This window comes from Colletotrichum destructivum, chromosome 2 (genome assembly GCF_034447905.1).
Source record: "Colletotrichum destructivum chromosome 2, complete sequence".
In the NCBI taxonomy this organism is placed as follows: domain Eukaryota; kingdom Fungi; phylum Ascomycota; class Sordariomycetes; order Glomerellales; family Glomerellaceae; genus Colletotrichum; species Colletotrichum destructivum.
Window position 1 is genome coordinate 45,405 of NC_085897.1, and position 25,339 is coordinate 70,743.

The window sequence follows — 25,339 nt, forward strand, 5'->3', positions numbered from 1 at the left end:
TATTATCTAGCTCTATAAATAGCTTTAGTTAGCTAGCTAGATCCTTTATCTTCCTTAGCGTTAACTATGCTACTGCAGATAACGCAAATACCTATCCTTTAGCTTCTTTACTTCTAGACTACCCTTTGCAAGCCTAATCTAATAGCCCTAGTGTTAATAGGAGCATTAAAGGGCTTATAAGGGGCTTAGCTATAGAGACAAGCTATAAGCTAGTATATTTCTAACTACTTTTAATGTTATCTATTGTTAAGCCTACTAGATAAGCCTTCTAATAACAGCCTATAAAGTTCCTTTTGCCTATAATAGTAGAATTATTCTACTAACTAAGGTATTTAAGCTCCTTCCTATAGGCTGCCTTTATAGGGCTAAAGACTAACTAGTTAAGTAGCTAAAGGATATAGGAGGTATGTAGTAGTAGGAATAAGAGATAGACGTTATTAATATAATATATCTATATAAATTCTGTTGTTATGTAACTCCTATAGCTATTAACAACTAGCAGTCTAGCCTCCTTACCCTAGGAGGCAGTCTAAGGGATAGTCTAAGGGATAAAGACCTTCTGCAGCTATTTAACTGCAGTGTTGTTTGTAGTCTATCTATTTTCTGTTGCAGTAAACTGCTATCCTTTATAAGGGCTAAGATCTAGAGGAAACTACTGCTGCTAGACTATCTTACCCTTATATATAATAAGGGGATTTAAGGCATAGCCTATAGCAGAGATGCACTTAATAATAGACACTTATGCCCTTAATTTAGGCTGTTTCTTGCAGACAGACTTCATCTCAGCTATCCCTAGCACCAGCCTATTAGATCCCTAGCCCTTAAGGATACTAGTCTTATCTATGTTATATCTGTTAGCTAGTTTAATGCCCTTAATCTCTAGTATAGTAAGGAGTTTAAACTAGTCCCTAATAACCTTAGTAGATGCTCTATTAATACGTCTAGAGTCTATAGAGCAACTTCTCTAGACCTTAATTAATAGGTTTCTTCTTTTAAAGCCTTAGATCTATTGCTTTCCTAAAGGATCTATATCCCCTATAGTATAAAGGATCCTTTCTGTAAATACCTTTACCTGCTAATAGGTTAGAGCAAGCCTAAGGGCATGCTGGATTTGCACCTATTTAGCTAGCTTAGCCTCCTAATTAGGGGAAAGCCTCTAAAGGTTAGAAAATGCAGCTACCCTTACTTAGGTGCCTTAGAGTTAATAATAAAGTGTTAATCTTAGGATCCCTTATTTAGAGGATACCTTGTAGATAGACTAGCTATTAGCAACAGCATCTAAGGCCTAGTTAACCTTATACTTAGTGTATTAGCCTATAAGGACTAGAAAAGGGTATATAGAAAAGATAAAGCCATTTGGTTGAGAACTGTGAATGTTGTAATGTAATGAAGTTAGAGAAAACAGGAGGCTGGTGGTGGTGGTGAGGCATTTTTGGGGGGGCCAAATGTGGGGGGGGGCCAAATGTGGGTGCTTGACGTTAAAGTATCTAGATCAGGGATGTCTCCTTTGTGAAGTACAGACTTTGTGTGCTGGGGACTGTAGTTTGAATCGAAGATAAATGCGCCGGCAGGCGGGTTAACCACGTTGGTGTAATGCGCCATCGTCGGCTAAAAACATTGATTCGAATTAGCAACTCAAACATTTCAAAACTCTTGAACCTTTACTCACATGTCTAAACTGCAAATCCGGGTACCGAAACCGTCGGTCGTGGATCATGTTATAGGCCACGCCTTTTGACTGGTCTACCAAAAAAGCTGGGTCCGCGAATGCCTCATCTAGATCTTTCTTATATTGAGGCCATTTGTTCTGTTCATCGAAAGGCCATCGTAACCGATGGCGCGTCCATCCCCAATCGAACATCTCGTCCGGGTCCTTAAATGGGCTGACGATGGAAACACCGCCGTTGTACTCTTGCGCTTGTGCATTGTTGAGTGGGAAAAGACCCTTGAGCCACTTGCCCTTGTCGATTCGGCCATCATAGTTATCTGGAAACGAAGGGACTGGTATTTTCACCCGCTTGGTCGGGACTTGGTTGGGAGGGGGCTTAGCCACAGAGGTTGTACTAGGAGACGCGCAGATAGGAAGTATGTTAAGAATGAGAAAGAGAATCAGGATGCTTCCAAATCTTGAGCCAAACCAATAGATAACATGAAACATTATCAAAAGTAGTAGCTGGCAACTGGTGGGAGAATACTGCTGTGATGCAAAGAATAGACGTTCCAATGTAGGCAGCGCAAATGTCGAGATGGCCTTTTAAGGTCTTTGCATATTTGCGATAATGGGAGAGTTCTATCTGGGAAGGATCTAGAAGCATGCACTTTCATATTGCGTTGGACTTCTTTCTAGGATAGCTCGCAGGGGAATACCATGGATTGTTAGGTGAAGCCACCTACTTTAAGCTCTTCTACCCATTCAGTGGCCGTGGCCGGCCTTTGAGGGGAATCAAAACGGGATTACCGATTGACTTTTTTTTCCCCTTGCATCCATGTGCTAAAGACTTACTTGCCTAATCTATACTCTTTAAGTAATATTCGCCTATAACCCTAGGCAGCAGCAGGTAGTTATGTTGAGTTGGAGGGTGTATTGCACTACCAAAGGCCTCTTTCCATCCTTTACTTACACCCTTTCTGGCCCTCTTTGCCCAGCCTACGGCTAATATCCCTGTCCTCGCCCTTTTTCGCCATCGGCAAGGCCGAGTACGAAGACGGTGTGCAATTCGGCTTTGTCGGCGCTCTCTGCCGCCAAGAGGATGCCAGAGAAAACTAGAACGACGGCAAACGACGCCTGGTCAAGCTGTTGGCGACACAGTTGCGCTCCTCAAGGCCCTGGTCCATCATCGATGGCAAGATCGAGCTGCCCGACGCCGGGCTGATGGTCCTGTTTACATACGACAAGAACCGCAAGTCGTCGCTATTGGGCCACCCGCACGGCACCCTAGCCTTTGGCGACAACGTCTGTCGGACGGCTCAATCCATGTACGAGTCCATAATCAAGGTGCTGTCGGTGGCCGCAGTGTTGAGTTCGGTCTGTTACTCTCCTCAGTGGCCTGGATGTGGCGCCAACGATTCTTAGCTCGGACATGGATAATTAAGCACCCCGATCTCATCATCTGCTTGACCGGCATGTGCAAAGAGAAGAAGCTGCTGGATTACAAGCTGTTGTTGCTAAGACTTATGGAGCTTCCTTTTACTAGCTTGCTAGTCCTGCAAGACATCGCTATTAAGGTAGAACGCAAGCTAAGGAAGGGTAGGATAATTACTAAGATAGCTGTTTGGGGCACACTAATTCTAGTAGGTATCAAGAGGCAGACAAGAGCAACGCTAAATGTCACCACAGCGTCCAGCCTAAAGTATCCCTTTATCTCTGTTAAAACGCAAAAGGTGTTGCTGGCGACAAGCGCCAGCTTAGTCATTTAGGGCGTCTGCAACGGCGCCAACAGTGTAAGCATCAAGCTTAAGTTCCTGAACATGACGGGCTTAGGCGACTAAAACGTTGAAAAGCCGCAGAATGAGACCACCATCGTGTTGCGCAAGGATAGCGAAGGGGGAAATCTGCGCCTTGACTAGGTGGAGCTGCACGTGGTGCTCGTGGCCAGCGCCGACGGTAAGATGTGAGATCTCATCAGCAACGTCTCGCTGTCGTGTCGCAATCTGCGCTGGTGGCTATCATCATCATCAACCCGCTCAGCAAAATGAAACACATATTAGTCAGGCTCCAGGCCAGGCTGTAACCCAAGCCGCGCAATAAAAACAATATGAACAATAAATACAAGGGCCTTAAGAGGCCCAAAACCCCGCTTGGGGTTAACGCGGTCGTCCGTCACCCTTGCCTTCCACAAGGGTTGCACGACAGGCAACATGTGTCACACGGTATATCATATAAGTGTTAGTTGCTGCCCACGTAACTAACGGTATCGTTTTGTTACGTGACAACATGTTGTTCAGCATCACCGCTGGCGTAATCAATCTTCCCCAGCCCTCACTTTTAACATCTTCCGCCGCATCGAATTAGCGTTGGACTGGGAGGAGAAGACGGGCTTGCTGACCAGATACCTCGATAATGGGTCAGAGCTTGGCTAATCAACATCAAGAACCCCTAGATCCTCAGCAGTAGTAGGATAGGAAGCCGCAAGCGTGTCCATCCCAGGAACCGTTGTGTGAGTGGTCCGCTGGTACACGATCCCTCTGGCATAACGTATATCTTGCGAAACCCAGGCATCCAGCAGCGCATCAATGGAATTTGCGGCGGGCAGCGCCATCCGGGACACCGACGCCAAGGACCTGGAGGCCTCATATACCCTGAGTCGGGGACGGAGGCAAATGGTAGTAAGTTGCAGTACTTCACGGCCACGACCGTGGCTTGCCAAGGCGTTGCCAAGGTGAGATCTGACGGCACAGTTTGTGACTTTTAGGTAGGCCTCTGAGCCCCTTATATTTCTCAACAGTGTAGATCGCTAATAAATTAACTTCTCCCTAGTTGGTAAGTTCATATTTCGCCCCTCACCCGAAGAGGCCCTGCTCCCGCTCTACCCAGCAGGCTGGTCTTCACCGCGGTGAGAGCTGCGGGCCTGCGGTTGGTCGAGGTCACAGTCATGTACAGCAGCGACCACGCGGCCGCGTCAGAAAAGAGGTTCTAGCTGGTGGAGACACCGGAACTTGGGGCGAAGAACCTGGTTGTGCCTCTCTACGTGGCCTAGACCGAGCGCGTCAAGCGAGTGTGCATCTAAGCCCCCGTGCACAACAGCTACGTCGGGAAATTTTGGCTTGAGACGACGCTGGGTAAGAAATATGCTATCTCTGCAGCGCCATCTTAAGATAGCGTAAGGAAATCAAGTAAAAGATCTACTACTAATACATAACAATATGCAATGCAGAAAAAACAAACATGTGCATACTTACACGTTAGGTAGAGTAGATCAACTACTTAACGGTAACGTATAGAGTATACATTACTATCCTATATACACATCTTCTCACAACACCAAGAACTTTAGAGCGTTGTAACATCCTGGAACCTCTTCAGCCCAGTGATACAGAAGCCTGATAGCTTCGCCAACACAAGCTTGCCAGTCACCAGGCAGTTTATCGTCTAGCTCTGCATGCCTAGCAGCAACTAACATCAGAGCACTTCTTGTGCATGATTGTATCATTAACCAGGTGCCATGATGTCTGTGAAAGAACCCTGCCTGGTTGATATAAATACGCTTGGTGCACAACTCGAGACCGCGGGCTGCTAAGAGATGAGAGTCACGGTCATCTCCTAGTGTCCCGTGTACAGCAGCATAAACGAAAGGCCAGTACATAAGCTCCAAACAATCAAGCATATGACCACTGAGTATGAAACGCAACCAGCCATTATCGCTATCAGGAAATGTCATGTCATCATCTTTGCTTGTAGCGGGCCGCAGACTGGAAGGAAGCGACTTGGCCCTAGAGATAACGAGAGCTATGTCAGTAACTGCATCAGAATCAAATTGACGTTTGCTCTTACCAACTATGAGCCTGGCGCTCGAATTCTTGGATCGCAGTGACCTTATCAGACACGATAGTACTATCCCGGCCAATTGTGCCCGTGAACGCCAAGATTCGGTTGTTCAGACGGCGGAGGGCAATTTCAGCTAGATAAAAGTACCAAGCTGGTTCACCCTGGGACTCGAGTGACTCTGGGGGATTGGGGAATAAGTCCGGATAACGAAGATCCCAAGGACTTGTTTTAACTATACTTAACTCCAATCGCACCTCGCTGGACAAGTCAGTGTTTCTGGGCATGCACAAGGTAGTTGTTTTTGGTGACTTACAGCTCAGACTTGAAGCATGCCCAATGGACAGTTTGCTGCAAACGTAGGACAGAGTCGTTCTCACATGACAAAGGTCGAAACGTGTGGCAGCTTGCCAGGGCTCGGGCAAACATTTTCCAAGCATCAGCCGGCCTCATAGTGACCATAAGGTATACCCCAGCTAGAAAGAAGCATTGAGCCTCGGCTATGCCGCTGCTTGAGAGTAATAAGCCCATACGCTTCTGTGCGGCGAAGAAGAAAGCATCGGCTTGACTAAAGTGTGCGTTGTGCCTAGCGGAAACCGATGGCTGAGGCGGCATGGTATCTTGTCCAACTGTTGTCCCCAATGCAAAAACGAGCAGCTACGAGATGTTAGAAGCTGATCGCGCTAAAGACGGTCATACCCACCACAAGACAGGACCCAGCGTTCCAGCCGAACCCATTTAACGAGGTGTTCTTCACATGCCCTTCCAGTGTAGGAATATCGAGGACTGGGTTGAAAACGTGGAAGCTGTCTATAAACTGCCTCAGGAGCCGCGAAGCATCATCGGCGTTTACATCGGAGACAAGTAAGGGGCGCGAGCCCAGGTCGACTTCGTCGAACCGACTAGCGGGGGAGTCCTCAGTTGGACTACGAAGGTTTGAGGCGAGAAAAACGGGCCAGTTGAGAATCGAATCAACATTGGGGTATCGGATCTCAAAGGAGTTGACCCATTCGATGTCGGATGATTGGAAGTGACTCGGGGTTGAGAAGCGAGTTTCTGCGAAGTTGAGAGCAGGCTGCTCTTGTGGCTCGGGTCGACTGTTTTTCACCACAGTCTCTAGTTCATCTAGCCTCCTCAGTATGGCTAGGCTCGCAGCATCAAAACTAACATGTCTATCGTCAGCTCATTGAACTCATTGGCTTGAGGCACTCAAAAGTGACAAAGTGGTAACGCGGTGCAACACGGTACCTTGCTTTTTCAAACTCTTGATACACGCATTGTATTCCCAGTTTGCCACAGGAAGAACAACTCGGCTTTTCGTTGTCGCATTTCGTGCGTCGTTGACGACAGGTCAAACAAGCTTGCACGGCTCGTTTCCGGGGATACGCGGGTCGTCTGTGAGATTTGGCCCGGGTTTCCGCAGGTGTGTCAGGCATGATCGATAACGGCGTGGAGTGTTGAAGTTGGAGGAAACGGGAAAGCGGGGAGTCGTGGAAAGGAACTTGTCTCACAAGTCTTGACGGAGTACGAAGTGGTAGGAGGTTGAAACCGCGCGGGGTGTGGATCGCAACCCCGTCTGCAGAGGTGCGCTATCCCATATTAGCTGGCTAGTTTGGCCGGTTACGCGGAAAGCAGGGTCGTTCTATTGGGTGAGAAGAAACTCGGGGGCCCTGTTCGGGCTAGCCAAACTCTTCCGCGGAATGCCGGAACTGGTCTCAGTTCCATCTTGGATCTCGGCGTGTGTTCTAACCACTGTGGGGCATTACACTACAGGCATCATATTCCATTATCATTGTGGCTCAGCCAGACTTGGATTAAAGTAATGTGGTGGCCGAGCTGAACATCCTCCCATGTGCCTTTGAATGGCTATTCGTTGCCGCTCTCCCTTTGTTTCCCTCTCAGAAACAACCCAAATCACTGCTCCATCCGCTAATTGGACTGACCTTCTTTGTTTCTGTGTTCTTGACGATGACGATAGTCCCTGCTCCCAGCAAAGTGGCCATCTTCGATGTTGAAGATGTCCTTAGCAAGCTTACCCTTCACGAAAAAGCCGAACTTCTTTCAGGTGCGGCGGTCCTGCAGCTCATCATGCGGCTGGTCTAGCTCTCTGCTGTAATGCTGACTAGAGCAGGGATTGACTTCTGGCACACCCAAAGCGTGCCCCGTCTTGGGGTTCCGTCCATCAGGCTCTCAGATGGGCCAAATGGGGTTCGCGGAACCAGGTTCTTCAATGGTGTCGCAGCCGCCTGTTTTCCTTGCGGCACGGGCCTTGCAGCAACATGGGACACGGCTTTGCTTGAGCAAGCCGGAAATCTCATGGGGTTAGAAGCCAGGGCGAAGGGAGTCCACGTTCTACTAGGACCTACAGTGAACATGCAACGCAGTCCTTTGGGAGGCAGAGGGTTTGAGTCGTTCTCCGAAGACCCTGTCTTGGCCGGCCTGTGTGCATCTTCTGTGGTCCTCGGCATCCAGAGTACTGGAGTACAGGCTGCCATAAAGCACTTTGTGGCCAACGACCAGGAGCATGAGCGAATGGCAGTGAGCTCGGTTGTCACAGAGCGCGCTCTTCGTGAAATCTACTTAATGCCTTTCCAGATTGCAGTTCGCGATGCGCACCCTGCGTCTTTTATGACTTCCTACAACAAGGTCAACGGGACGCATGTGAGCGAGGATGAAAACCTCCTACAGAATGTTTTGCGAGGCGAGTGGAAATGGGAGGGCCTTGTCATGAGCGACTGGTGAGTGCCCAGATAATTATCAACTGTTGTCTGAAAGTAACAGGTGATTTAACATGTATGCTTCTCAGGTACGGGACATACTCTACGGTCGAGGCGTTGGAGGCTGGACTTGACTTGGAAATGCCGGGTCCTAGCCGCTGGCGGGGTCAATTGGTCAACCACGCTGTTTCCTCCAAGAAGTTGCTCCCTGATACCATCGATCAGAGAGTCCGGGCAGTTTTGAAGTCTGTCCAACGAGCTGTGGCGACAGGCATTCCAGAGCATGCAGAAGAGGAGGGTCGAGACTTGCCAGAGACTGCGGCTCTATTGCGTCAAATTGCCGGAGACTCGGTCGTTCTGCTGAAGAATGAGAAGAAAACACTGCCTTTCCATAAAACCAAGACTGTAAGCAAGAAACCCAGATTTTCATCGTCGTCTTTCATTTCGCTGACTCTACATCCAGGTTCTCATAATTGGGCCAAATGCAAAAGTTGCGACCTACTGCGGAGGAGGATCTGCGACTCTGCGCCCTTACTATGCCGTCACGCCGTTTGAAGCCATCTCTAAGAAGGCTCAGAATGTGATCTATTCACCAGGTTGTCACGCACACAAGATGCTGCCCATACTCGGCCCTAGACTGAGGACGGAGGGTGGTCAAGCTGGAGTCACATTCAACGCTTTCGACAAGCCAGAGAGCGATACTAAACGGAAGCCGGTTGACACAATACATCTGATCGACACTAACATGTACTTCGCCGACTACTACCACCCGGCCTTAACAGAGGACCTTTGGTGGGGTGAGATTGAGGCCTCGTACACCGCTGACGATACAGGTCCATTCGAGTTTGGCCTCTGCGTCCACGGCACCGCAAGGTTGTACGTTGATGGAGAGCTACTCATCGACAATGAGACCGTTCAGAGAGGCGGCGGGAGTTTTTTCAACGTTGGTACCGTCGAGGAGACCGGCATCTTGCATGTGGTGGCAGGACAGACCTACAAAATCAAAGTCATCTTCGCGAGCGGCGCAGCGTCCAAGGTCAAAGATGCCGAGGGCGTAGTCTCATTCGGTGGTGGGGGAGTCCGCATTGGCGGCGCCGAGGTTCTCGACGCCGACAAGGAAATCGACCGCGCCGCGGAGTTGGCCAAGTCGGTGGATCAAGTTGTTGTGTGCGTTGGGCTGAATGCGGACTTTGAGCAGGAAGGCCATGATCGCCAGCACATGAGTCTCCCTGGACGAACGGACGAGTTGATCTCTGCTGTGGCTGCGGCCAACCCTTCAACCACCGTTGTCGTTCAGTCCGGCACACCAGTCGCCATGCCTTGGGCTGCATCAGTCTCCGCCATCATTCAGGCCTGGTACGGCGGGAACGAAACGGGCAATGCCATTGCTGACGTCTTGTTTGGCGACACCAACCCCTCCGGCAAGCTTCCGCTGTCTTTCCCCATTCGGGTGGAGGATAATCCGGCATTTCTCAACTATCGATCGGACAACGGTCGTGTACTGTACGGCGAAGATGTGTTTGTCGGGTATCGCTACTACGAGGCTGTCAAGAGAGCGGTTCTCTATCCCTTCGGTTGGGGATTGTCGTATACATCCTTTGTGATCAACGGGCTCCATGTCTTACACGAGTTCGTGGATGGAGATGAGAAACTCTTAGTCCGTGGAGTCGTGAGCAACGAGGGAGAGGTTCTTGGCTCCGAAGTGATTCAAGTCTACGTTTCACCTTGCAATCCATCGGTCAGTCGCCCAAGTAAAGAGTTGAAGGGATTCACCAAGGTTCGCGTCTCAGCTGGTGCGTCTGCCTCGGTTCAAGTTTTGGTCTCAAAGAAGTACGCCCTAAGTTTCTGGGATGAGCCACGAAGAAAATGGGTGATTGAGGCTGGAAACTATGACATCTTCGTTGGACCAAACAGTGTGGAAACACACTTGGCGGCGACAATCAGCGTTGAAAAAACTACATGGTGGTCGGGCTTGTAGCTACAGTGATAATTAGTCTCTAATTCACACAACCCCAAAATTATCGTGTGACGAGATTGTGGCTAAAACTAGCAAGATGCACAGCATCTTCGTTCGGCTGACAAGGACTGACATTGCTGTAGATTATTGCCAGGTGATGTAGCCATGCAACTATTGATATCGTACTAATGGTTTCCAAGCCCCGTGTTTGCGTTTTCGAATGAATGGAAAGCATCAACAGGAACTGGGTGTAACTTTGCTCGCTCGAGTGAAAGCCGAGCAGTACGACAGTGGGGGGACATGCTGCAATCAGCTGGACGGACATTGGGCAGAGGAACATAAAACCCCCCAACCCCCCAACCCCCCAGGACCATCCATCCATCTTTGTCCGTACACCAAGTCAGGCCGCTACCACTCCCACGTCCAACAACCCCTGAATTTGTCAAACTTTTTTTCGTCTGTCACTTATGGATCGTTCCTTTCTAGACACGACTTGGATATGGCATCCTGACTGGCAAGATCATGGCGTCAACACGGCCGGTAGACTTGTTCACTTCCGGAAGACCATAGACCTCACCACGGTCCCCTCGGCGCCATTGACGATCCAAATCACCGCAGACACGAGATACAAGCTATTCGTCAACAGCCACTGTCTAATCACCGGCCCTGTCAAGGGAGACGAGCACCTCTGGTTCTACGACGAGGTTGACATTCAGCCATTCCTCACTCAAGGACTGAACCGCATTTCCATTCGAGTTTTGCGATTTTTCCACGCCACGCCTTACGCAACGAGCTTCCCCCGACTTTCGTTTCCTGGTCTCTTTGTCCGCACTCCTGCTCCTTCACAAGACCATGCTGCCCTGGCTCTACAAAGCGATGCTTCCTGGGAATGTGCGATTGACCACACTACTGTCCTGCGTGTTGATCAAAAGGAGGACGATTTTTTACACATATACGAAGATGTCGACGCTTCCAAGGTATCCCTGCTCGATTGGGTGCCCGCGCAACCTCTGGACTTGCCGACATCGCATGGTCTAACACCACCATGGATCTTAACACCACGGATGATACCAGTGCCGGAGTCTGTGCCTGTTCGTCCCGCCGCCATCCACAACCTCCGCAGCCCAATCGACTACGCAACTTGGGAGCAGATTGTGCTGGGGCTGTCAGGTCCTCTCCGACTGCCAGCTGGAACCTCTCACCACATTGAGATTGAGGCTGAGCATCATTTGACAGCACACATCACGTTCCGCTTTCGGCGTCCCGAACATGCTGGTAGTGTCTTGCGTATTCGATACTCCGAGGCATACGAGGACGAGCCCGAATTTGTTCCGTATATCCGCCGTAAGGGTGATAGGGCAGACTTCAGTAAAGCATTATACGGCCCAGAGGATCGCTATGTGTTTGCAGGTCGTCTTGGAGCCCAAAGCAGTGCTGATTTGGGTTATGAGCCGGATTCAAACGCGTTCGAGGTCTTTTCTCCGTTCCACTTCCGTACCTTGCGCTACATGTCAATCGACATCGATGTCGCACAGAACAGTGATCTGGACCTGGTCGGCATCGGCACCGACGAGTTTCACTATCCGCTGGACGACAAGAGCGGATTCGACATCCCGTCTCCTACGGAGCATGAGACAACGTACGGGTCCATTTGGGCAACCAGCGTCCGCACTCTCAGGAACTGCATGCATGACTGTTACGAGGACTGTCCATTCTACGAACAGCTGCAGTATGCCATGGACGTCCGTAGTTCTTGTCTTTTTACGTACGCCTTATCAGGTGATGATCGGATGGCCCGACAAGCCATCGTCCAGCTTCACAACTCATACCGACCAAGTCTTGGGCTTATCGCCAGCCGCAGCCCATCTCATCAACTTCAGGTGATTCCTCATTTCTCACTCTTCTGGGTGTGCACCGTCGCGGATCACTACTTGCATTATGGCGATGGATCATTCACTCGCGCCTTTCTGTCAACATGCGACGGCATTCTCAATTCATTCGCCAGGCGTCTCAACCCCGACACTGGACTTCTTTCATCCAGCCTCGAAGCAATCCAAACGCACTGGGACTTTGTCGATTGGACGGACGAATGGCGCCCTATGGGCATTCCAACAGCTTCTCAGCGAACGGGCACTCAAACTTTTACCAACTTCATTTACGCTTACACGCTCCAAACGATTGCCGAGACTGTCTCCCACCTCGGTCGCCCAGGCCTCGCGGCAGAGTATCGGTTGCGGGCCCGTGAGATAATCCAAGCCACTCGGAAACACTGTTGGCTCCATTTCGCTTTTACCGACGGCTTAGCAGCCAAGGCTGATCAGCTTCTGGACTTCAGCCAACACAACCAGATATGGGCTGTTCTCTGTGGCGCAATAGACGGCGAAGAGGCGAGGACCTTACTTGGTCGTTGCCTTCTTGATGCCACGTGGGACTCTGGCGTGACATTTGATACCGCTCATATCCCGAAATTCACGAAGGTATCTACGGCCATGTCATTCTACGCCCTACGTGCGCTATCTGCGGCCGGCGGAACCCTCTACGACCAAGCCTTTCATGCCTTTTGGAATCCTTGGCGGGTTCAACTGTCTCAAAACCTGACCACATGGTGCGAAGACGAGGTAACCTTGAGGTCCGACTGCCACGCTTGGAGTTCAGTTCCGCTGTACGAGTTCATGGCCGAGGTGGCCGGGGTGCGTCCGCTGGAGCCCGGGTGGACGACGATTGCATGCGCTCCTCGAGTACAACTTTTTCGTTCCTTTAACGCTAAAGTGGCGCTCGGCGGGCGATTAGCTCCGGGCATAGCTTGTATCACTTGGTCTCGGGAGGACGGTTCCAAACTTGGACGTATATCGATATGCTTGCAAGATGTGTCAGTTGACAATCCTATAAGGATTCGCTTGACTCTTCCTGGCCATCACTCCGAGGAATATGGAGTACATACCATATCGACCATATTTCAGGTGGAGTAGCGTAGCTGGAGTCGTAAAAGTCATGAGAACGCCACTTAAAGAAATCACCCATTCATTGGCTCGTTCGCAAATCTTAAAGGTTAACTGTCTCCGCTCAAACCATTCACGCAAGAAGTTGAAGACACTCAAAAATCGACTCATTTGGCTGTTGAGAAAGCTAGAGGTTTCTCGTCGAAACGTACTGGCGACATAACTGCCCTTGCTCGCTAGCAAAATCAGCGGGATCGTCTTACCCTTGAGCATGATACGCCACAGTCATGTCGAGGTTTCCACGTCCAAGGGCGTGGCAAGGTACAGGACCTACGGACAAGCACTCCGGATCATTATCCCCTGTATAGGGCCGTGTTGGAACCCTAGCGCTAGTAGAATTCCATCACTGCAGAGAGTAAGTGATCCGAGATTCCGCGTCCTTTCTTTGCGCGTATTTCTGTCGTCTCCGCACAAATCAACCCGGTTTTCCGCAGCCGGTAGCTGACCGAGATTACTAAACCCTGAATTCTTCTATCCGGCATTCCGCGAACCTTGTGTGCCCGCTCGGTGTCGGCTCAGGATCTGGACAGCTGGCTCCGACCGCACTCTCACAAGTCGAGAATGGTTCTTCCCCGCATGATCACTACCCCGGATCGCGAACTTCTCCGTGGGGATGCCGTCCTAACTCGATTGATCGTGGCGGGGTCTCAAGAAGCATCTCAACTTTCTTGTGAAGTATCACGCATTGTTCTTGAACCCGTTTCCACACTCTTTGGTGTTTATCTCTGTGTTATAAAGCCCGAAAACCACTTGTCTTGCTGTTGTTGGATAGGCCTTTCTTGCTCACAATTACTCTTTCTTGCGACATACTGCCCATTCTCCGCAAGGCTTTCGTCATTAAACAGGGCATTATTCTTCAAAACTTATCACCATGGCGCTCGGCACTGACGAGCCGCTGGCATTCGTTTCGGCCATGCCCGACAGCACGGTTGATACGAAATACTGGTGGAGGTCTAAGAACCTTCGGGTCCTGAACCTCCTACTTGTTTTTCCTATGCTTTCCATCTTCACCCAGGGGTAAGACGATGCCTTGAGTCCCGCGTACTCATGACTGGAACTAACGTGTTGAGCCTCAGTTTTGACGGGTCAATGATGAACGGTCTCCAATCTGTTGAGAACTGGCGAAACTATTTCGGAGAACCCAAAGGCGCTACACTTGGGCTTTTCAACGCCGCCTACCCGATTGGCGGGCTCTGCGCCATCCCCTTCATCTCCATCATCAGCGACACCTTTGGCCGCAGGGCTGGTCTTGCATGCGGTGCCTCTCTATGCATCTTGGGCGCCACGCTACAAGCCGCTGCCCAGAGCCTTCCCATGTTTGTCGTGGCTCGTGGCATTCTTGGATGCGGTACTGTGTTTTTGGGTTCCTCTGGAGCACCTTTGATCACAGAAATAGCCCATCCTGCCCACAGAGCCACTGCAACCGCTTTGTTCAATACATCCTACTCTCTTGGGGCCATCGTCGCTGCATGGACTACGTTCGGCACATTTCGCATTGAATCTACAGCGTCATGGCGTATCCCTTCAGGGCTTCAGGGCCTACCGTCAATCATCCAACTTCTCGGTCTTTACTTCGTTCCGGAAAGTCCTCGTTGGCTCGCTTCCAAGGATCGCAACGAGGAGGCTCTGGCGTTCTTGGCCAAGTACCATGCGGAAGGCAACGAGCATGACGCCCTTGTCCAATTCGAATACGATGAGATTCGAAGTGCTCTGGCTTACGAACGCACAGTCGATCGCGGCAGCTGGCTCCAGAACTATTTGGAGCTGGTCCGTACACCTGGAAACCGCAAGCGGATGTTCATCCTTCTTTGGACGTCATGTATTGCTCAGATGTCCGGGAACGCCTTCATCTCATACTACCTATCGCCGGTGCTCACTTCTGTTGGCTTGACCTCTTCTCTCGAGCAAACTCTCATCAACGCTACACAGCAGGTTCTTTCTTGGATTTCTGCCATGTACTTTGCAACCTTGCCTGAGAAACTTGGCCGCAAAACGCTTTTCCTCGGCTCTCTGACTGCCATCTTTGTCTGCTTGGTCAGTATTACGGCTGGCAGTGCTGTTTTCGCTAAAAATGGCTCCAACAAAGCTGCTGGAGGGGCTGTAGTGGCCTTTCTCTATCTCTTCTCTCCTTCTTACAACCTCGGTCTCAACGGCAACTTGGTTCTTTATATCACTGAGATTCTCCCATACAGCCTCCGGATGCGCGGCCAAGCTTGTTTCCAGTTCTTCTCGACCTGTTTCACTCTCATCTCGACATACGCTGTTCCGGTTGGCCTAGAGAGCATGGCGTGGAAATTTTACATCATTTTCATTCCCTGGGTTGTAGTTGAGTTCGCGGTGTTATATTTCGTTTACCCCGAGACTAAAGGTCCATCTTTGGAGGAAATTGCAACCATATTCGATGGTGTGAGCACCAGTCGCCCGGGGAGCTCTGGGAAAGATGGGATTCTGCATGTGGAGCTTGAAAAGTCCGACCCGGCGGAACAGGTCTAGGAAACTCATTATGTTTCCACATTCTCATAGCTTTTTTAAATCTGTTTACCCTTGCCAAAAGCCACTAAGGCTGTTTAGGTCCCGGACAAGGGACCGACATATGTTCTTTGGCATCCAAGTCCATTATCGATGCAGGACTTGTGACACTGCACACGGGAGAGGGTTCAACTCCCCTGGTAGCTGTTGGCAACAATTCTTCCAGGCCTGAAGGTCTGTACAGTGGCGGGGACGATACCGTGTAGGCCTGAACTGATAATGCTACCAGCAACTTTTTGCAAGCAAACGTTTGTTGCTCTGATTAGAAGATGCAAATTATATCTTTGGAAAGTTCTGATGCATTAAACACTACCTTCATCCTAGTCTTGTACACTTTTCACATCAAATCATCATTCCACGTTCTTTTAGTATCATTACTTCTTGAGACTAAATTACACCGACAGCTCTAGGTTGTCTATACCAAGGCGATACCCGTAATGTCACCCAACTCCGTAAACAAAACACTCTTCTTCCGTGTCTGCACATCAATAGAGTAGACGCCTCCAGATAGATCCGTCACGTACGCAGCGCCCGCCTTCGTATCCAGAGACAATCCAATTGTCTCGTGCAATCTGATAGCCAATATGTGGTGCTGACCTCCAACATATACGGCCGCCCGGTTCAGCGAGTTTCCAGATGGAGGGTCTCCACGATCCGTCCAGTATAGTTCGCCACGTTCTTCGTCCATTTCAAGGTCGATAGGCTCGGGCAGATTTTCGAACACCACCTCGGTCAGCTTTTCCCTTTCTTCTTGGGGTGTATGAATTGGCGCCCGGAAGATTCGTCCTTGGTTGCCTTTGGATGGTCCTTTTTGCGACCAGTAAAAGAACCCTCGTTGCTCATCCACGGCAATACCGACGCACCACCTCTTTTGGTCCATCCGATCGTCTTCCGTCTTGCCCGTCGAAACCAGAACTTCGACATCGGAGCCGTCGAGGTTTGCCCGCATGACTTTCATGCCTTCCCGATCGCACCAGTACAGTTTGCGGCTAATCTTGGCGAGAGTTATTTGCTTGGGCGTGAAAACGCCGACAGTGCCTGCTGGTACAATCGTCTGCCGGTCCGAGCCATCGAAGTTGGCACGCTCGATTGAACCGCTGTCTGATTTGAGGCTAGACCCCATGTTGGTCCAGTACATATGACCAGTCGCATGGTCTATAGTGATACCGTCTGGTAGAGACTTGATGTTATCGATTACTGTCTGAAGGTCGCTTCCGTCGGTCAAGCATGACACGATTCGTCCCCGGCGGGTCTCGCGGTTTGGATTTGACAAATCCGTATCGAGTATGAAAAGACGTTGTTGAATTTGAGAACCCATTGTGTTTTTTGAATATTCCAAGAAGTTTTGTCACTCGCAGCTAACATTCTGGGTACTGCCCAGTGGGATGCTGGAAGACGTGAGGTCTTTTTATCAATGTTTCAATGGACATGGTCACGGTCCGGTAACAAGTCTCCCGCAACGGAAGCGCCGAAAGCTGTGGGTCCATCTCGGGTTACAAACATGATTTTGCTTGCTGCAACCTTGAGCGTGAGCACGATGCTTGAAGGTCCGCTACCGGCCTCAAGAGCGGTCCACGTATCATGTCGGTATTCGCACTTCGGACTTGGTGACGAACAACAACAACCACCATGATCTTGCCAAGATCCACATCACTGACCTCATGTTTGCGAAATATCCCGCTATCATGCGGAATTGGTTCCGTGGTGCTCGGCACTCATGGAACCCCTGGACAACGATCCGCCCCCAAACGACGCCCCCCTGCCGAGCCCACAAAGTGCCCCGGCCCCAGATATGCGACCTGCATCCAAAATGCCCCATTGCATACCTCATGGAGCTCATAGAGGAATTCGTGGCTTCAATGGTTTCAGCATGTCGTGAACAAGATTTTTATCCCCGTCGGTAACTACCATCGCCAGACTGCTCGTAGTTGCAAAGACTGAGGGCACAAGCATCGCACTTCCAACGACGCATGGACGAATTGTAGCTTAAGGATGAAATTATCAGACGGGTATTAGTTCTATTAGTTCGTCTAGCTCTGGCCATTGCTCTCTTATTTCTTAGATTCTACTGCAAAACTGTCCCACTCTTTGCGGACATTTAACAGCCTCACGAGCTCCTCGTCGCGTTGTCTAGCCAACTGCCTGTACTCCCTGTCATCCACGGCTTGCATCGTTCCCGAAACCCATTTCTGCTTCAGCTCGTCCGTGACCTCGGGGTCTTTCGGCGCATACCAAGACATCAGCGGCGCCAAAAGATGATCCGCCATGTACTCGACGCCTCCTTCTCCACCTCCCAAATGGAACAATAGACTCGGACCCATGACACCCCATCTCAGGCCTGGTCCATAACTCATCGCCTTGTCAATGTCCTCGACATTGGCCACGTCCTCCTGCAGTAGATACATAACCTCTCGCATCAAAGCAGCTTGAAGACGGTTTGCGACATGGCCGACAACTTCTTTCTTCACGTGGACTGCCTTCTTTCCCATGTTTTCGTAGAACTGCATCGTGGAGCTGACGGTGTCCGGTGATGTTGCGTTCCCGGCTACCACCTCAACAAGCGGAATGAGATGTGGAGGGTTGAAAGGGTGGCCGACGACGCAACGTTCCGGATGGCTCGTCGCATGCATGCCCTCTTGGATACTTGAACAAGTCAAGCCACTGCTGCTTGTCGCGATGATTGTATCGGGGCGTACAATGGCGGCCATGTCGTTGAAGAGTTTGCGCTTGAAGTCAAGCTTTTCCGGACCATTCTCTTGCACGAAATCTGCATCGGCAAGAGCTTCGGTCATGTTGGTGGTGAAACGTATCCCTGATGCATGTGCATTGGCGTTTTTGACCAAGCCGAGCGATGAAAGTACGGGCAATGCGTCGGTTACAAGGTTGCGGAGGAAGACCTCGGCAGCCGGATTGATGTCAAACGCGGTGACTTCGAGGCCTTGGGCAAGGAACAGAGCAGCCCAAGAGGCCCCGATGGAGCCACAGCCAATAATGGCGACGTTGCGAATATCGCGCATGATGTTGCAGGGTTGGTAGCGATATGGGATGGCTTGGAGTTTGATTGAGTTTGCGAAAGGGTTTTTGGGGTGCGTTGTGACTTCTTTTCTGAGGGAAGTTTGATAAGATGGGATAGGGACATCTAGTTCTGGCCTCGCTGCGGCTTGGGTACTCTTATAGTGGGAATAGAAATTGATATGCAATGTACGTTTGCCAGCTTAGAAAACATGACGCTTCCTCTTAACGAAGCGGCTGGAGTTACTTGGATGATCATTTGGATGTCTACCCGGCAACTCCGACTCGAGAGAAACGTAGCCGAGCCGACGATGCGCTCCAGAATCTCGAAACTCTCAAGGGCTCAAGACCCATAATGCCGATAATGGAGACCGGGACGGGGGTTTCTTTTGTGGAGGCGCCGCTCTCAATTCCGCGCGCGGAAAGCTTGTGGCGGGTCCGCGATTCATGCGCTAACTCCAGATCACCATATCTTGGCTTTTACCGACCCACCGATGGTGCTTCCAGAAAACTTCTCTCGGTCTCATGAGAGGATGATATGCCATCTGGCCTGGTGAGATGAGACGCTGGAAACTGACGTGCCCACAATCCCGACTGACGTCAATAGTGCATTCTCAACTAAACTGACCACGCCTTTTTTTTTTTTTCGTTTTCTGGAATCCCGACCAGCGGACCACGGCGCTCGCGTTGAACGTCGCCCCGACAAGTGGACCTTGACGCAAACACGCTCCATTTCAATGAGTAGCCCGGTCGGTTGGCCCGACTAACGTCATATGCCCCGAAGGTCGGACCCACACCACGACGGTCCTCGCGCCGCATCTTCCCGTGATGGCCGCAGGGTTCATTTGTCCGAAGACACCAGCTTGGCATGCTTCCACCGCCGTTCACCGAGATAACCTCGCCTTTACTCCGTCTCCATCCCGTACCGCCGCACATGTTATGTTCCCGCACCTTCTTCCGCCCCTTTGCATTCTATAAAAGTCCGAACCGTCTTGCACTCACTTCCTCCCACCTCTGCAATTATTCTACATCATCAAACCCAAAGACATAGTACAGATTGTTTTTCAGACATTCTCCTCCCCCTCCCCTCAAGACTAAGCCTCTTGTCATATTTCCTATCAAACATTCATCATGGCATCAGAAAAGATCCCTGACATTTACGGACCGGGCACCTTCACGGACAAGACATTTACGCCGGTACCTGAAGACACTCAGCGAATCTTCCGTCTCATAGCAAGTCAAACTCCCGGTTTCACGCAAGATGAGCGCCTGCTCTCCAAAGTCAAATTCACCGGAGAGGATTACCCTGTCATTCCTGGCCCCATCAAGGCCGTCTCTGTTGCCGCCGCCCTCCATGCAATGACTGGCGTTCTCGCCGACGAGATTCTGGCCATTCGCGGCGAAAACAACGATGAGCGACAAATCACTGTCAACACCACACATGCAGCATTCTGGTTCGGCTGCATCGCGACCGCTTTTCTCGACGGTGTTGATGTAGTCACCATGGTCAAGCAGGGCAAGCTCAAGGGTCTTCTTCCTGACTGGGAGCAAGGCTGGACGGACACACCTCTCAAGTACCGGACAACTGGGCTGTACCCGACCAGCGACCCTGAAGTCTGGTATTCTCTACACGGCAGCATGAATGCTGACCCGGTCTTACGCTCCATCGGCGTCGACCCCTCGGCCCCGATCAAGTCCAATGACGAGGCCGCTGCGCACATTGCGCAGCACACTGCTAAACTGAGCCCCGAGAAGATGGAAATGACCAATCTACTCAACGGCTTCTGTGGCAGCATCTGCTTTACCCCGAAACAGTGGCGCGAGTCCGAAATGGGCCGTTCTCTGGGCAGACACCCTCTGGTCAATGTCAAGAAGCAAGACCAGTCCATCCCTACCGCGCCCGTCGGTTTCCCACCTATGAACCCCAACGACAAGCGGCCTTTGGCAGGTGTCAAGGTCGTCGAGATGACCCGCGTGATTGCCGGTCCAGAGATCGGAACCATTTTGGCGGCATACGGCGCCGACGTCATCCGCATCAACCCTCCTCATTTGCCCGATATCAACATCATGCAACTTTCCCTCAACGCCGGCAAGCGTACAATTGCCATCGATCTCCGGAAAGAGAAGGACGCTGCCCTGTTGAAGTCGCTCGTGTATGAGTGCGACGTCTTCATCCAAGGCTTCCGCATCAACAAGATGCCCAAGTTTGGTCTTGGGTTGAACGATGTCCTCAAGATGGCTGGCGAGCGTGGTCGGGGCATCGTTTACGTGAGCGAGAACTGCTACGGCCCCGACGGATACTACGCCGAGCGACCCGGCTGGCAGCAAATCGCTGATGCCGCTGCCGGATCTGCCTACGTCACCGGACAGTCGCTGAACTTGCCCAACAATGAGGCTGTTCTCCCTAGCTTGCCCATTTCGGACATGTCGACTGGAGTTTTGGGCGCAGTCGGCGCCATGCTTGGCCTGAAGCGACGCGCTCTTGAGGGAGGGAGCTATTACTCGCACGCCAGTCTGACTGGCGTGAACGCCTACGCTCTCACTGAAGACGTCGGTCTATACCCCAAGAGCACGGTGGAGGAATGCAAGCAGCGATTCCAATGGGGTGAGATGAGGGGAGCTCATCATGTTCTGGACCTCCTTGTAACCGTCTGGAATGGTTGGACCAAGGTCCTTGGTGATTACTTGAAGCCGGAAGGGGATTGGTTCCAGAGCTTTGATGGTAGCGCATTTGACAAAAAGCGATTGACCATCTTGAGACCCGTGGTTAGGTTTGAGGGAGAGTCGGAGTCAACCCCTGAGTGGAAGAGCCCGAGTGTGCCGTACGCATACGAGAAGGCGGAGTCTGTTAAGTTTTTGTAAATGTTGTTTTCTGTTGTAATACCTTGGCCACTTAATTTAGTTACTTTATGTTATTTTTATGCTTTAATCACACGCTTCCAATCGCTCTTCTTCCCTAATGTTGAGAAGACTTGTTTATAAACAGTATGAAGTAACAGCTTGTGACAGTTGAAGTGCTCCACCAATTTTATGAAACCTCATCGATCCCTAAACATTTACAAGTTTGACCTGATTCCATCGCTGTAGTAAGGCATGACTTGCCAACCCTTTGAATTGACCGGGCTAAGATAACAGCAAAAGTCTACAGCTTCCCAGTACCAGGCAAGCAAACCACCTTGTCTAAACTTGGGGACAAAGTCAAGCGACATGTTGAGAAGATCAGGGCCCCAATGGGATTAAGTTTCACTGCCTCAGTTTCTGCAAGTAGAAAACGACCGACTGTTAAACACGTGGAAGATTGAAACCTTAGCGGTGGCTTATTTATACCTTACTTGATTGGTACATCCAGATTGCCTTCACATAATGCCCTTCAGATTTATAGCACTGGCTTGTAGATATAAAACTACAGGCGCTTCAACAAGCAGTCGAATTTGCGAAAGTTTGCTTAGTATTTGTTGCTGACACAAACATTGCGATTTGTGAAGTTGGCAAGGTCAAGTCATAAGCTATACAGGTGGCTAATATGTAACCTCTATAAACCAATTAGTAAAGCAAGCCCCTAGATTCTAGTTAAAAAGAACAGACTAGACATGTCCGCCTGTATAACTTAAGGCTGTATGCACTTTAGAAGCCTGACGGTTTTCGTCGAGCTGTCCCCACACAGAGTTAGGGAATTCGGACTGATGTTACAGCAAACTAGTCCAATGCCAGAGGTAATCGACGTCGATGCCAAACCCAACCTGCATCCATAAGGTTATTGTGATGTTAGAGTAAGAAGACTCCGCACAGCCATTGAAATTAGTAAAAGGTCAGTATGTAGGTATTGCCCTCAGCATTACGCAGTGCAAATAAGATGGGTCTGCTGGCGGTATTGAAGTTCTAATTGCTCGGGCAAGCATAGTAAGTGGGGTTCACCAGCAACTGACTTGGAATCGAACCGGTATTTGCGTCTGCCCAGCACGTGACCATCGTAAATATTGTTTCTTTCTCTCCATCTAAAATTGTTGGGCTCTGTCCGGACCCGTTGGATTATGTCACTGCCCTGCTCTTTTCTCTCCCTCGATTGTATCTCGCTCCTCTCTTCTTATCACCTCCGACATCATCCTGTTGGATTACAGAGAGTCGCTGTCGATACCCTACTTTAGAGTTTACTTTCAAACATTACTCAACACCCAATATGATGCCATCTGTTCTCTCGTCAACCTACCAGCAATACAAGCGCGATACCAATGTCGTTGCTTCGTGGTTGGCCACTACCGCCACAAGCTCCGGTTATACCAAGCCTCTGAGCCAACCTGTCACTACGGCGGCGTCATCGAAACCTGTTTCCCAAAGATTGAAAGGCAAGGCCCGGAAAGAAGCCAAGAAGCACCAGGTGTTCGGCGAGGCGGCGCCCGTTCAAGACATCAAGCCAATGCATGTCATTTCCATCAAGGATTTTGTGCCTCTGGCCGACTTCATCTCTGCAAAGCTCTCTGGCCCCTTCAAGGTCCCTGACTTCTTTGTTTCAGCCCTCAATCGGGTCATTGAAACTCGGAAACGCTTCTCCAGCATGCTAGGGTCGGTCCGGGGATTTAAGGACTACCACGGTGACAAGAAACATGTCTATTTTGTCACTGTTCTGGAACGGGTTCGCGACGCTTTCAAGCCGCATGCTGATGCCGATGCATTCAACATGTCTTCCATGGTAGACGCCACAGACAGCATCAAGAAGAAAGGTCCGAAGAACATGTTCGCCGTACTGGACGTCTACGAACCATCTCAAAGCTTCCTGGCAGCTCCAGATATCGACCGTCCTGCACAGCCTCCGACAGAGTACGTTGCCGAGAATGATGACTCGGCAACAGAGGCCTTGTTCATCTACACTGCCTTCCTCAGAGATCTCGGTCAACTTAGGGACCAGATTCTTGAGCTATGGGGCGAGTACAAGTCCGGCGACGTCGACCTCGCTGCAGTCTCGGTAGCCACCAACACCGCTCTCCAACTAGCACGTAACATGGAGCAAGAAATCGCCCCCTCGATGGAGAAGCTTGAAGGCGCCTTGGGCGCAATCCATATGTTCTACGAAGCCGCTTGCGCAGCACGAGGTTTGGATCCTCTCGAAAAGGAGTCATTCGGCGATGATTTCAATTATCAATGCTACCAAGAGGGTTCCGACTTTTACTACAATACTTTCAGCCTTCTGAACTCTTTCAACAGCAATTCGGTTACAGACCCAGGCATACCTACCTACAATGGGAAGTTCGGTTGGTATGATGATACGAAACAGGCCAGGAACGGTCGTGAGCGGTGGCAAGAGGATAAAGCAGCGCTTCTCGAGGTCTTTGCCGACCAGACGATGCTCGTCCAACTACTAAAAGCGGTCCCAGTTCACGACGAGTTCACCAAAGGGCTGAAGACAATGTTGGAAACCAGCAAGATCCCTGTATGGCTTTGCTTTGCCGCCCAGGTGTACCTCGACGTCCTCAAGTTCCTTGGTGCCTCTGTACGGAATGGCGAGAGAGACCTCCAACGTTCCACGAGGGTCATTGCGGACAGCGTCAACAACGCTCTACAAATTCGCAGCGATCGAGAAACCACGGTTAAGCAGAACATGCAAGAATGTCGCAGGCTAGCTACCATGTGGGGTCGCGGTCAGGATCCCTTCAGTGCGATACGCATTGCTTCGGGGCTTCAGGACAGGCCGTCCAACTTCTTGGAGCATCATCCGATATACTGTGGCTTATATCTGCATTTCGTTCGATCCTTGTTCCACCGTGTCGGCGTTGAGTACGCGGCAAAGCCGGGCAACGTCATGCACGGCATTCAGCTCTACCAAGCTGTGCAGCAGGAGGGTCTCCTCCAAGGTAGCGAAAAGTATAGTCTTTTGGAGGCGATGCTCGAGTCTCAGGGTAACTCGACTTTCTTCGTTGGCGATCCCCCCAAGTCCCCGGAGGCTTACTTCAAGAATTTCGGATTGTCCAAAGGGGTCTCAGCGGCGCAATGGCTGCAAACGCGAGACAATCCCAAGCGCGTTACAACATCAAAGGCTGGGATCCGTATCATGAAGTTCAAGGGCATCTGCTCCTTGTCCCTTGCCGCTAGAATCGCGATTGAGTCGGATCAGAGAGGCCTCAACGCCGAGGTCATTGACCAGATCCTCGAGCGTAGCGGTTGGCTTGAGAATCTGCCAGCCACGACCGAGAGTCGCCCAGATGATCCGCAAAAGAAAGTCATGGTGAGATAAGCTGACGTTGATATCCTGCAATGGGTTTATTTCGTAGTTTGGGCCTATGACTAATGACCTTGCCCATGCAGAGCCATCGCGCCCTCAGCACATCAGAGCTCGTTCGTCAGGTCTGCTTCGCGATCAACGACGAAATATCGGAGATCTCGTTCGATTATTATCACGTTGATCGAGTTTGCTGGGAATTGCTGAAGCATTTGCGAGAATCCGTGGATGCACAAAATGTGGGAGGGTCTCTCGACCCGAGTCTGCTTCGTACGATCCTGGACAACAACCTAGGCGATGTTGTTGGTATCGTGTTCGCCGCAGCTGTCGGTCAGATACCCACAGTACCTCCAGCAGATTCGATGGCGCCACTGCGAAAAGCGGCAGATGCATTCGAGGTCAAGTTTACTCCAGCTCAGTAGCTTCTCTGCT

General features: G+C 50.6%; 8 protein-coding genes across 8 annotated transcripts; 5 read left to right on the top strand and 3 right to left on the bottom strand.

The window, feature by feature from the left end:
* Positions 1-4,924: 4,924 nt before the first annotated feature.
* Positions 4,925-6,945, bottom strand: CDEST_02183 (Putative zn(2)Cys(6) fungal-type DNA-binding domain-containing protein). The gene is made up of 5 exons (XM_062918342.1): positions 6,731-6,945; positions 6,186-6,645; positions 5,799-6,139; positions 5,492-5,743; positions 4,925-5,430 (listed from the first exon to the last, which is right to left on the bottom strand). The coding sequence occupies exons 1-5, from the start codon at positions 6,916-6,918 to the stop codon at positions 4,974-4,976; spliced, it is 1,698 nt and encodes a 565-aa protein (XP_062774393.1). The 5' UTR covers positions 6,919-6,945; the 3' UTR covers positions 4,925-4,973.
* Positions 6,946-7,379: 434 nt separating this feature from the next.
* On the top strand, positions 7,380-10,177 carry CDEST_02184 (Putative glycoside hydrolase, family 3, glycoside hydrolase family 3 domain, immunoglobulin; the record flags this gene model as incomplete). The annotated part of the gene is made up of 4 exons (XM_062918343.1): positions 7,380-7,547; positions 7,614-8,220; positions 8,289-8,604; positions 8,663-10,177. The coding sequence occupies exons 1-4, from the start codon at positions 7,451-7,453 to the stop codon at positions 10,175-10,177; spliced, it is 2,535 nt and encodes an 844-aa protein (XP_062774394.1). The 5' UTR covers positions 7,380-7,450.
* Positions 10,178-10,549: 372 nt separating this feature from the next.
* Positions 10,550-13,268, top strand: CDEST_02185 (Putative six-hairpin glycosidase superfamily, alpha-L-rhamnosidase, six-hairpin glycosidase). Its single transcript, XM_062918344.1, has one exon. The coding sequence runs from the start codon at positions 10,624-10,626 to the stop codon at positions 13,123-13,125; it is 2,502 nt and encodes an 833-aa protein (XP_062774395.1). The 5' UTR covers positions 10,550-10,623; the 3' UTR covers positions 13,126-13,268.
* A 503-nt stretch (positions 13,269-13,771) lies between these two features.
* Positions 13,772-15,894, top strand: CDEST_02186 (Putative major facilitator, sugar transporter, major facilitator superfamily). Its single transcript, XM_062918345.1, has 2 exons — positions 13,772-14,172; positions 14,232-15,894. Exons 1-2 carry the CDS (start codon positions 14,027-14,029, stop codon positions 15,646-15,648), a joined length of 1,563 nt encoding a protein of 520 aa, XP_062774396.1. The 5' UTR covers positions 13,772-14,026; the 3' UTR covers positions 15,649-15,894.
* Positions 15,895-16,099: 205 nt separating this feature from the next.
* On the bottom strand, positions 16,100-17,044 carry CDEST_02187 (Putative six-bladed beta-propeller, TolB; the record flags this gene model as incomplete). Its single annotated transcript, XM_062918346.1, has 1 exon — positions 16,100-17,044. Exon 1 carries the CDS (start codon positions 17,000-17,002, stop codon positions 16,100-16,102), a length of 903 nt encoding a protein of 300 aa, XP_062774397.1. The 5' UTR covers positions 17,003-17,044.
* Positions 17,045-17,735: 691 nt separating this feature from the next.
* On the bottom strand, positions 17,736-18,701 carry CDEST_02188 (Putative 3-hydroxyacyl-CoA dehydrogenase, 6-phosphogluconate dehydrogenase-like domain superfamily; the record flags this gene model as incomplete). The annotated part of the gene is made up of 1 exon (XM_062918347.1): positions 17,736-18,701. One exon carries the CDS (start codon positions 18,699-18,701, stop codon positions 17,736-17,738), a length of 966 nt encoding a protein of 321 aa, XP_062774398.1.
* Positions 18,702-19,725: 1,024 nt separating this feature from the next.
* Positions 19,726-21,558, top strand: CDEST_02189 (Putative CoA-transferase family III; the record flags this gene model as incomplete). The annotated part of the gene is made up of 1 exon (XM_062918348.1): positions 19,726-21,558. Exon 1 carries the CDS (start codon positions 19,828-19,830, stop codon positions 21,556-21,558), a length of 1,731 nt encoding a protein of 576 aa, XP_062774399.1. The 5' UTR covers positions 19,726-19,827.
* Positions 21,559-22,869: 1,311 nt separating this feature from the next.
* Positions 22,870-25,338, top strand: CDEST_02190 (uncharacterized protein). Its single transcript, XM_062918349.1, has 2 exons — positions 22,870-24,913; positions 24,994-25,338. The coding sequence occupies exons 1-2, from the start codon at positions 22,874-22,876 to the stop codon at positions 25,327-25,329; spliced, it is 2,376 nt and encodes a 791-aa protein (XP_062774400.1). The 5' UTR covers positions 22,870-22,873; the 3' UTR covers positions 25,330-25,338.
* Position 25,339: the final 1 nt, after the last annotated feature.

What these genes read in the sequence shown, in the direction of transcription:
- CDEST_02190 (XM_062918349.1), top strand. Translation starts at nt 22,874, where the DNA reads ATGATGCCATCTGTTCTCTCGTCAACCTACCAGCAATACAAGCGCGAT. An exon ending in ATCCGCAAAAGAAAGTCATG is followed by an intron (nt 24,914 to 24,993) that starts GTGAGATAAGCT and finishes TTGCCCATGCAG; the next exon opens with AGCCATCGCGCCCTCAGCAC.
- CDEST_02186 (XM_062918345.1), top strand. Translation starts at nt 14,027, where the DNA reads ATGGCGCTCGGCACTGACGAGCCGCTGGCATTCGTTTCGGCCATGCCC. An exon ending in CTTTCCATCTTCACCCAGGG is followed by an intron (nt 14,173 to 14,231) that starts GTAAGACGATGC and finishes GTTGAGCCTCAG; the next exon opens with TTTTGACGGGTCAATGATGA.
- CDEST_02185 (XM_062918344.1), top strand. Translation starts at nt 10,624, where the DNA reads ATGGATCGTTCCTTTCTAGACACGACTTGGATATGGCATCCTGACTGG.
- CDEST_02183 (XM_062918342.1), bottom strand. Translation starts at nt 6,918, where the DNA reads ATGCCTGACACACCTGCGGAAACCCGGGCCAAATCTCACAGACGACCC. An exon ending in CAAGAGTTTGAAAAAGCAAG is followed by an intron (nt 6,646 to 6,730) that starts GTACCGTGTTGC and finishes TAGACATGTTAG; the next exon opens with TTTTGATGCTGCGAGCCTAG. An exon ending in ACGCTGGGTCCTGTCTTGTG is followed by an intron (nt 6,140 to 6,185) that starts GTGGGTATGACC and finishes AACATCTCGTAG; the next exon opens with CTGCTCGTTTTTGCATTGGG.